At 40.3% G+C, this 10,786-nt stretch overlaps 1 protein-coding gene across 1 annotated transcript; it reads right to left on the bottom strand.

Annotated features, from left to right (window-relative positions):
- Positions 1-6,757: 6,757 nt before the first annotated feature.
- Positions 6,758-9,920, bottom strand: sertad3 (SERTA domain containing 3). Its single transcript, XM_036585176.1, has 2 exons — positions 9,806-9,920; positions 6,758-8,175 (listed from the first exon to the last, which is right to left on the bottom strand). The coding sequence occupies exon 2, from the start codon at positions 8,161-8,163 to the stop codon at positions 7,372-7,374; it is 792 nt and encodes a 263-aa protein (XP_036441069.1). The 5' UTR covers positions 8,164-8,175; positions 9,806-9,920; the 3' UTR covers positions 6,758-7,371.
- Positions 9,921-10,786: the final 866 nt, after the last annotated feature.

Raw genomic sequence — 10,786 nt, 5'->3', positions numbered from 1 at the left:
TCTTGTGGGTTGTGCAAAAAAAGGACATTTTTGGGAGATTTTGTCTTTTTGTGGGGGGGTTTTGGTCTCTGAGGTCTAGCGGACTTTTTTGGTGCCTTGTGGATTATAAAACTTTCAGAACATAAAATTCAGAAGCGTTTCTTAAATGAGGTTTGAATGGTCACTCTACCACAGAGATCACCGGCACTTCTCCTGGTGATCAGCACTCCTGCAGGTTCCACCTCCAACCCAAATCTAATGCACCTCATTCAGCTTACAGGAGTCCTGAAGGCAGTAATTAGACTGATCAGGTGGGGTGGTTTAGAGTTGGAGCTGAAGTCTGCAGGAGGGTGGATCTCCAGAAGCAGAGCTGGTGAGCACTGATCTACCACAGGTACGTATTTGTGCCTTATTCAAGGTTCTTGTTGAGTGAAGTTGCCCACCCAACCATTTAAGAGAGTCTGTTTTTTGTTTTCTTTTGTGTTGATGAAATTTGATATTTGAGACTTTTTTTTAAGAGTCTCATCAACTATGCAAAAATTGAAGTTCTTAGACGTTTACTCTGCATCTCTTTACTGATTTATTCAATATATACATTTATTATTTAATATATATATATATATATATGTACGATATACGTACGATTTTTTTTTTAAATCCTTCAGCTTTTCTCCATCTGCTGTTTGTGGTTTATTGAGGCTCAGAAGCTTCTTTTGGATTTTGATCTGTGCAGCAGATTAACAAATTCTTGAGGTTTACTTTGGGTTTTTTGTTTTTTGCTGTATCTTGCTTTTGTTTTTTGTACTTTGGCGCCATCTGCTGGTTGTGCTCTAGAGCAGTTTAGTGGTGCTTTATGAACTATGCAACACGTTAAGGTGTTTAAAAGACATTTAAACATCATTGGTTTGGGTTTGAATGGTGGTCTAGCACATGTACCCCCAAACAAAACAGAAGCAAACTGTGACTAATATGTGTAGGTTTTATTTTTATCTGTTAGTTTTTCGGTTTTTTTGGGGGGTTTTTTTTCTTACTCTTTGGCGCCATCTGTTGGATTGGGGGGGGGGACAAACTTTGATCTCTGAGACCTACAGAACTGTTTTTGGTGCCTTATGAACTATGCAGAAATGTAAGAAATCAAGAAATCAAAGGAAACTTAGTAATTAGCATTTTATCAGTTTATCACTACTTGAAGGTTGAATCCACCCACTGTGCCTTACTGGTTCTTAGTGATTGAAATCGGCCCCCTGACCTTAATTTGCACCATTTGTTTTGTTTTTGAACTTCAGCAAGAATGAACAAAACAATTTCCCACTGATTTTTGTCTTTTTATGGTGTCCCACGTCAAAGTGGACCGACTGTAACAGTGCAGTCTGAGTAAAAGTGGACTTTCTCATATCTATCAGTCAGTTATGATGGACAGATCATGTCTCATGTCTGAGTAAAGGAATGAGTAGAATACAGTAACACAGTGATGGTCTCTGTTGTACCTGTGTAACCTGACTGACTCTGTAATGACTGATTGGACCTGGAGGGGGAGGGGGGGGGTTGTTGTCAGTGTGATGCTTCATTCTTATATCTGTATTAAGATCAGACTGGTAGGGAACAAAAAGGGCCTTTGAATGAACAAAGATGGAAAAACAAAGGAAATGTTTGAGCACAGAAAAGAATAAAAACGTTACTCGTCTTGTACAGCTGTGTTTAAATGTCTTGTCTAAGGGTGTGGCTGCTGCTTTCCAGACAGTAAATATCAGGGTGTAGTGTACGATTCTGGAGAAAGATTGATGTTTGAACTCAACAGCAGAACAAGTACCCCTCCCTGCAGTGCTCCTTCAGAAGCTCCACCCCCCCCAAGTTTTTGGACGTGCATTGCCAGGGCGAATGACACTGGGCTAGCAAACGTGTTTTTTTTAGATCTTCACTGCCATAAAACACTTTGCAAACACTGTACAGACAAATACCATAATATTTTAATTTGTTTTCCAGTTCCACCTTAAATGGATCAGCAGTTAAGCTACATTCCAGTGCCTCAGCTTTGTTCGAATTTTCCCGTTCCACCTTAAATGGTGCGGCAATTAGGCTATAATTAGGTGCCTTAGCTTCTCATTTGAACTTTCCCATTCCACCTTAAATGGTGCAGCAGTAAGGATGTATTTAGGGGCCTCAACTTCGTTTGAATTTTCCTGTTCCACCTTAAATGGCGCAGCAGTAAGGATGTATTTAGGTGCCTCAGCTTCGTTTGAATTTTCCCGTTCCAGCTTAAATGGTGCAGGAGTTACATTCAGGTGCAGAATTGATTTAAGGTGGAACAGGAAAATGCGAATAGGAAGCCAACTTCAGCCTCGTCACCTTCAAGGATATCCAGTAGAGGAATATTCGGAAGGTTTCTTTCACCTGAACGTTTCCTGCTGCACTGCGCCATCCTGTATACCCAGCGCTGTGTGGGTGGTCACTGTCTGGGGAGGGCAAAACAAAACATGGGGAGGGCAACGTTTTCACAGGGCAGGACTAACATACATGCAGCCGGACCGGCTATGAAAACGAAAAACAGAGGAGCTAAGATTACAAGAGAGAACTTGTGGAGATGAGAATTGTCACTCCATAACATCTTCCAGGTTTCTCAAACACTAGAGGGCGCTCCTGAGCGAATCCAAAATGAATGGGTAAAGATGGAGCATTTGAGCAAAATCATTTTATCAATTTATCATCGGGGCTGCATCTCCACACCATTCAAAGAGGGCATGAAGTTCCACAGACAGTGAGAATGATGATCAATGAACGATCCACAGAGAGACAGGAGTGAGTGGAGCTCCGGCGCCAGGACAGCAACCGAGACCCCAACGCGTTATGGCAGCCCCCCTACAGTACAGCAACCGAGACCCCAACGCGTTATGGCAGCCCCCCTACAGTACAGCAACCGAGACCCCAACGCGTTATGGCAGCCCCCCTACAGTACAGCGACCGAGACCCCAACGCGTTATGGCAGCCCCCCCACAATACAGCAACCGAGACCCCAACGCGTTATGGCAGCCCCCCTACAGTACAGCAACCGAGACCCCAACGCGTTATGGCAGCCCCCCCTACAGTACAGCAACCGAGACCCCAACGCGTTATGGCAGCCCCCCTACAGTTAGCCCACTTTATCCTCCAAATATAACGACTTTTTGACTTTACTCTCGAAATATTACGACTTTTTTTCGAAATATTACGACTTTATTCTCAAAGTCTACTATTCTTATTTTTATTAACAGTGGCCCTAAAACGCCGTCGTAGAAAACAGCTGTTTGCTGTTACGTTAATGTTTAGAAGGTTGTAGAACCTTTAAATCTTAAATTTATACAACCCTGAAAATGAGTATTACTGTACTCCTGATAAGAGACACTTAATAACTAGCGTGTTGTTTACGTGTGACTTTGCTGTGTGTAACCCAGACAAGCTGCACAGAAATAGGCTTAATAATCTTAAAGCTGCACTACACTCTTTAAAAGATGGTTCTTCAGTAAAGAAAATGGTTCTACAGAGAACCATGAACAGTCAAATAACCTTTTGCATGTTTAAAGGGTTGCTTGCATCATGAAAGGGTTCTTTGGATTGATGGAAAACCTGCATGAATGTGCTATAGACAGTTCTATATAGAACCTTTTTGAAATGGTTCTTTTGTTACGGTGTCAAGCTTGTGACAATAGAAGAACCCTATATAGATATATATAAAGTGGTATATGATTTTGAAAGTGGTATAGAGAACCACTTTCAAAATGGTGTTACTTCAGTATATCAGTGTCAGAATCCATTTTATTCACAGAGCCTAAGATGGTCTAGATATCAATAGAAATCACAAATATATGTACTCAACTGTACTACTGAACTTAAGTGTGGTACACTCTCTTAAAAAAGATTGTTCTTCAAGGGTTCTTTCATAAAGACTGCTTCTATATAGAACCATTAACACTCCGTGTTAATGTTGTTGGGTCATTCTCCGCACTGCAGTAACACTGATGTGGTGGTGGTGTGTTAGTATGTGTTGTGCTGGTACGAGTGGATCAGACACAGCAGTGCTGCTGGAGTTTTTAAACACTGTGTCCACTCACTGTCCACTCTATTAGACACTCCTACCTCGTCAGTCCACCTTGTAGATGTAAAGTCAGAGACGATAGCTCATCTGCTGCTGCACAGTTTGTGTTGGTCATCCTCTAGTCCTTCATCAGTGGTCACAGGACGCTGCCCACAGGATGCTGTTGGCTGGATATTTTTGGTTGGTGGACTATTCTCAGTCCAGCAGTGACACTGACGTGTTTAAGAACTCCAGCAGCACTGCTGTGTCTGATCCACTCGGACCAGCACAACACACACACACACACCACCACCACGTCAGTGTTACTGCAGTGCTGAGAATTATCCACCACCCAAATAGTACCTGCTCTGTGAGGGTCCATGGGGGTCCTGACCACTGAAGAACAGGGTAAAAGGGGGCTAACAAAGTATCAGAGAAACAGATGGACTACAGTCTGTAACTGTAGAACTACAAAGTGCACCTATATAGTAAGTGGAGCTGATAAAATGGACAATGAGCGTAGAAACAAGGAGGTGCTCATAACGTTATGCCTGATCGGTGTAAATAAGTTGGATTTGTCGTGTTACAAAAACAGTGATATCAGACAACTTTTTAGAACCTGAATTAGCATATTTAGACTGTATGGACTGCGAAATGAACTACATTTTAGAACCTGAAAAATTGATGAAAATTCAGTTTTCGATTATATAGACCCTTTAAAACAAGCAAATTGTTGTCAAATAGGTTAAATAGGTCTTAATATTATGATCTCATAATAAAAAATTAGATTTATTAAAACTGCTTTAAAACTTATGCATTTACTTTTTGTTCAACAGAAATGCTCTCGTTACATTAACTTCCATTACAAGATAAGTGTTTTTTCTTCCAATGTATTGTTATGAATATGGTGACGAATATGGAAATTAAGGAGTTAAATGGATGAGATTCTTGGAAAACATCAATATTTATGGCCTGTGTTTAAAATAACTGCGAAACAGACTTTAATCAGTTAGTGTTTTGTTTATTACAAAAAGTGTAAAGTAACAGTAATATTTGAACATTTGCATAGGCGTCAACATTTCCCTTCTAGAACAGCACAACTGACCCATAATGCCTCAGACAGACGGCACAGTGTGGAGGTGATGACCAGAACGAACACTTCACAGCACACAGACAGTACTTAACACTTACAGTCCCACACTTCAATGTGTTTACTTAAACTAGACCTGTTACGATCCGTCTGATTCACGACAACAGACGAGGTTTTAACAGCTCGGTTCTCTTAATCGTGCTCAGGTTGCATAACAACTACAACAGGGGACCCAACAGACAGGTAAACAGTCTGCCAGACCACCTTTCAGTGGAACCATCAATTAGTTCGAGGCATTTTAGCACCGATTTAGAGGCCTGAACTCAAAAGAAAGTGCATTTCCGTAACGTTTAGGGAAGAACCTGCTAGAACACCTTACGCACTCGAACAGAACATAAAACCCAAAATGATTTATAGTAAATTAAACACCTTGTAAATACAAATAATAGAAGGAAAAACACAATAATGTGTATAAAATACTTCTCTAAACTCTCAGAACCTTCTAGATCTGGACACGTTTGTATTGAACCTAATCAGCCACAGAAATATTAGCAGGAACACTGCAAAACGATATACTCAAGTACGTCAAGTGAAATCATCTCAAATCTGGTCAATATTTAATCACAGGGGTGGGAAAAATGATATTTTTTTCGTTATCATGATAAACAGTGTCAGTGTGCTTTTCGGAGCATATCGTGAATATAGTCTGTACTTAAAGGACAACAACTGAATGTTTCACTACAAAGTGAGCATAATTGAACAAAAGATTGTAGGTTTATTACTGTATTTTTAGTAATATGTGTAGTATAAAGCACTACAGGTCCTATTTTGTGTTCCAACTTATTAAATCTCAGAAAAACAAAATACTGTGATGCATATCGTGTAGCGTGAAAACGTCTTTAAGTATCGTGATATAATGTTTTTACAATATCGCCCACCTCTAAGATATAGTCTACGTAATATGAGATTCATTATAATCTCTAATATATCATCAACATAATATATTTCTCATTATGAGAATGTGGCTGCTGTAAGAATATTTCAGTTTACTCAAGGGATGCACGATGATTTCGGGAACTTATTGGTATTGGCAGATATTTGCTTTGAAATTATCAGAGGTTTAGATTGGACCAATATCTGATGATAATGTGACACTGGGTTTTATTGATATTACTGCAAATCCTCTAAAAATAATCCTCTAATTAATTTCTATAATGCTAATACCTGCAGATTTACTCCCAATTTTCACATTTTTAAACGTTTATGGATCCGTATTGGCAAATACATAAAAAAATCTGTAACAATATCCATATCGCAGCACTAATTTCTACACATTTTTATTGCTTTAAGTATTTGTGGCTAGCGGCTAACTTACTCACCCATAGTTAATTTTACTTGCTTTGTGAAATAATGTATAAAATTTAAGGTTTTAAATTTTTAAGACCCGTATCCTACATTATTATGTGTTTTATTGTGTTCTCTGGGGTTCTTTTACGACATTTGTGCCACAAATTGGTATTTGTGTCCACCAAAAACAGTCATAATTCATTTTTCCAACCTTTCTGTACCCTTAGAATTAAACTAAAACCACTACAGGCTGAAACATGCCTTATAACTTCACCGTTAGTGGGCAGGGCTAAGCTGCTTCAGGCTGAATCGCAACAGATATATGCAAATAATTTGTTTTTTGTGATGAATTCAGAGAACTTTTCAGAACCCGAAAGTGCATATATAGCCAGTCTGGACGGGGGAGGGAAACGTACATTTTAGAACCTGGAAAATGGATGAAAATCCAGTTTTCGATTATATAGACCCTTTAAAACAAGGAAAGTGTTGTCAAATAGACTGAACTACTTTAATATTCGTATAATCTCATAATAAAAGATTTTAGCTATATTGACTAGAACTAAGATGATTTCATTTGTCAGGATCTTTTTGTATCCGTTTAATCTGTTAATCAGGCATTAATGAAAGCACCGATGGGAAACAATGATCAAGTTTAACCACTAAGGACTGTAAAGCGCCTGAGCGAGGTAGTGGAGCAAACATTATAAACGCTGCCTGTTTCAGACTACTTTAAATTACGTATTTTATATTCTCCAAGAAAACAAAATAAGTAAAATATTCTAACAGATTCACCAGTTTTCAGTCTGCCAACTGCCATCTCTAGAACTTTATGGCTTTTATCACTCCGTAACGAATGTTTGCGCAACTTCACCAACCGCAGAACCATTTTGCTTTTACTATGAAGCTATTAGGTTCGTACGAGTATGTCCATAATGTGCTCCAGCTCGTGCATTTCTCTTGAACCTGAAGAGGACGGTGCAGATGGAGAGCTGGACAGAGATGGTAGATATCTCACGAGCTCGTCAGCAGGAAAGGAGAAGGTACGTGAACCGAAACCGTTCACTTCTCCGTCGAACACCGATGTGTCAATGTCCAACAGAAGGTCATCGATGGTGGCATCCTGGAGGAAACCAGACATGCTGGCTGGTGCTCCAAGTTCAGACGTTCTGCAGCTCTCAATCTTGTGGTTGAAGGTCAGACTCTGCTTGTATCTTCCATCTCCCGGGATGTTCTCAATAGACGCTAACGGAGAGCACTGAGGAACAGATGGCCCGCCATCTAGAGCGGCATCAAGATTTTTCAGGATGGCAGAAATGGCTGAAGACAAGGAGAAGTCCTCATCGGTGGACCAGGCCATGAAGTCGTCCTCCACGTCTTCCACCCCCTGGGAGCAAACGGAGGCACTGAGCCCAGCAGGAGTGCACTCTTGCTGGGAACGGAGCTCAGGCAGCACCCTTGGAGGAGTATGTAGTTTCCGAGGGCCGCCGATTCCAGACAAAGAGGTTCTGACCTCCGACTGGACCTGGCGTAGCGTGTTATTGATGAGAACGGAACGTAGTAAGCTGGGCTCCACCAGGGCCTGGTCACGCTGGAACTTGTCCCAGGAGATGTCCAAAACGGACTGCAGCTGACTCTCCCAGACGGGGCTTCCACTCTCGTCATTCTCATGGAGCTTACGCTTCAGCCCCCGCGCCCCCATCAGTCCGTCACTCTGTGAGGAAACAATACATCTGTTAATATCACAAGGCACAGCATGGTAGGAAGAAACGAAAAGCATAGCAGGACTTGAAGAGCCTCAAAAGGTTAAAAAGAGTTGAATTTGCTGGCTGCTTAGAAAGCAAATTGATGAAGTAGTTTTTGGTGCGTATATAGTGGTCAGTTTAACCTCCAATGCTTTCCTCGTCCATGTTCCAAAAAAAACACAGTGAAAAACAAAAAGTCCTCCATAATTCAGTGTGCGAGATGTAAACAGAGTGATTCAGAGTGGTTTGGTGTGTAATGATTCAGATTTCCTTACAGTGGTGGCGATAGGAACCAGAGGTCACCATGACTACTGGTTGACCAGCATACCAGCATTCAAAACACAACATAGGCTGGTCTATGATGGTTTTTCTAGCAGGGAATATGACAATGTAAGCACGTTTCTTAAAGCTAGTATTGTTTCTAACAGGATATAGCACATAAACCACTATCATAAAGACACTTGCAAGCATAAAGAGTCATATTAGGCTAAAAAAAATCTATACTGTGATATACGACTCTCCCAGTATGATTCTTTAATCCAGTATAACTTTCTAGCCCAGCATAACTTTTAATGCCAGTATACATTTTAACACAGTTTGACTCTTTAGGCCAGTGTTGGTGTTTATGTTAGTTCAGGATTTTTTGTGCTGACTGCTTATGAGTTTCCCAAAAGCATCTTAGCACAAAGATGATTTACACTGAACACTGTCTCTCATAGTTAAAGGGGAATTGAAATAAATCTGCATAGTTCAATCAGTGTAATGTAATCAGAGTGATTCAGAGTGGTTTGGTGTGAAATGGTTCAGATGTCTTTACAGTGGTGGTGATGGGAACCAGGGGTCGCCATGACTACAACACAGATATAGACATTTTATTTACTATCCAGAACCACCAGTGAACCTACACGAGTCTTCTGAGTTTATCTCTAAACTATCATAAAACAGTGTCTCAGTCATCAGGCAGTGAATTCATAACCATTTCATGTAGGAACTTTCTGTGAGGAGCTTTTAGAGGTGGACGTCTGGTTCCTATCACCACCACTGTGAACAAATCTGACTCGGTAAGTTTATCTAGAACGGAGCGTTTCACACCAAACCACTCTGAACCGCTCTGTTTACATCTTAACCAATTAATTAGCTAGAATTTTTGAAAAATCGGTGGAGTCCCCCTTTTATTGGAGGGAACTAGAGGGGGCAAAGGAGGGAAAAGGGAAGGCGTTAAAGAGGTTAAACACGGTGAAAAGGCGTTAAGTTAGCTGGCTGGCTATAACAGTTTGTGTATTTTGAGGTAATAAATGTATCTTAAAGCTTAACTTACCTTAAACACATCAGTAAACTTTTACCTACTTCATTGTAAAGTTGTTGGAGGCATTGTTGCCACACTAAACTGCATATATGAACCCCGGACCACTTTAAAAATATTATTACAGCGTCGCAGCACTGCAGAAAGTTAGACTTTACAAGTCGGGTCTGATCTTGGTGTTGTTTAGTTAGCTAAGTTAGCGTTAGCACCATCTTTACCGCTCTAACCTCTTACACAGAGCTGACGTTCCAGCTATCTAGAACGGTAAAAAACACACACCGGCTTCTGTCACTCACCTGTCCGGGTTGTATGCGTCCTCAGGGATCCACTAAACGAACTAAAGTGCTTGTTAAAGTCTGTAAATAGTAAAGAATCCGCGGAGCGCCGCGCAGACCGACCGAACTGATTTACTGATTCACCGCAAGTCGCTTTCCCGCCCGCGATTCAAGCTCTACACGGAAACAACACGAGGGTGCTTCTGGGTAATGTAGTCTACACTCCTGTGAACGTAGCCTACAGTGTTAAAAAAGATGGTTCTTCAAGGGTCCTTTAGGGAAGAAAATGGTTCCATGTAGAACCATGAACACTCAAAGAACCCTTTGCGTGATTAAAGGGTTCTTTGCATGGTGACATGGTTCTTTAGACTGATTGAGAATGTGCTGTATTCAGTGGTGGACGAAGTACACACATCATGTACTTGAGTTAAAATAGAGATACCCAAGGTAAAATATTATTCCAGTAAAAACAGAAGTTCCTCCCTTTAGACCTCCACTTGAGAGTATTTGCCTTCAAATGTACTTAAGTATCAAAAATAAAAGTACTAAAAGATTAATTATGACTCTGATGTCCTATTATCATTTTTGTAACAAGACTCGCTTCATTAACTCATTTTAGGTGAAAATACTCCAGTGTCTCTCTTGGTAGATCAGTCTTTTAATAGAAGGTCATTAATTAGTGACGCTGATGTCTATTAAAATGATCAAAAGCACAAAACACTGAAGGCAAACAGTTTCCATCAGGTAGAACTGAGTGGCTCTGAAATCACTTTTTACGAACAAGTAAAGTTTCAGTTTAAGATTTATTTGAACTTAGTTACAAGTTTAAGTTTAATAAAAACTTTAAACTCAGATTCACAAATGAGTTTCCTTTGCTAAACTGCATCTGTAGGTCTCTGTTCATAAACATAAACTAGCCAAAACTAATTTACTATAAAATGAAATAGTGTTTGTATAAATTCAGAAAAAAGACACGTCAGTCACAACTGCATATGAGTACAT

This window comes from Colossoma macropomum, unplaced genomic scaffold (genome assembly GCF_904425465.1).
Source record: "Colossoma macropomum unplaced genomic scaffold, Colossoma_macropomum, whole genome shotgun sequence".
In the NCBI taxonomy this organism is placed as follows: domain Eukaryota; kingdom Metazoa; phylum Chordata; class Actinopteri; order Characiformes; family Serrasalmidae; genus Colossoma; species Colossoma macropomum.
The sequence above is the reverse complement of the archived record's forward strand: the minus strand, read 5'-3'. Positions and strand labels throughout refer to the sequence as shown.

Excerpts from the sequence above, each read along its gene's own strand:
- sertad3 (XM_036585176.1), bottom strand. The coding sequence starts at position 8,163 with ATGGGGGCGCGGGGGCTGAAGCGTAAGCTCCATGAGAATGACGAGAGT.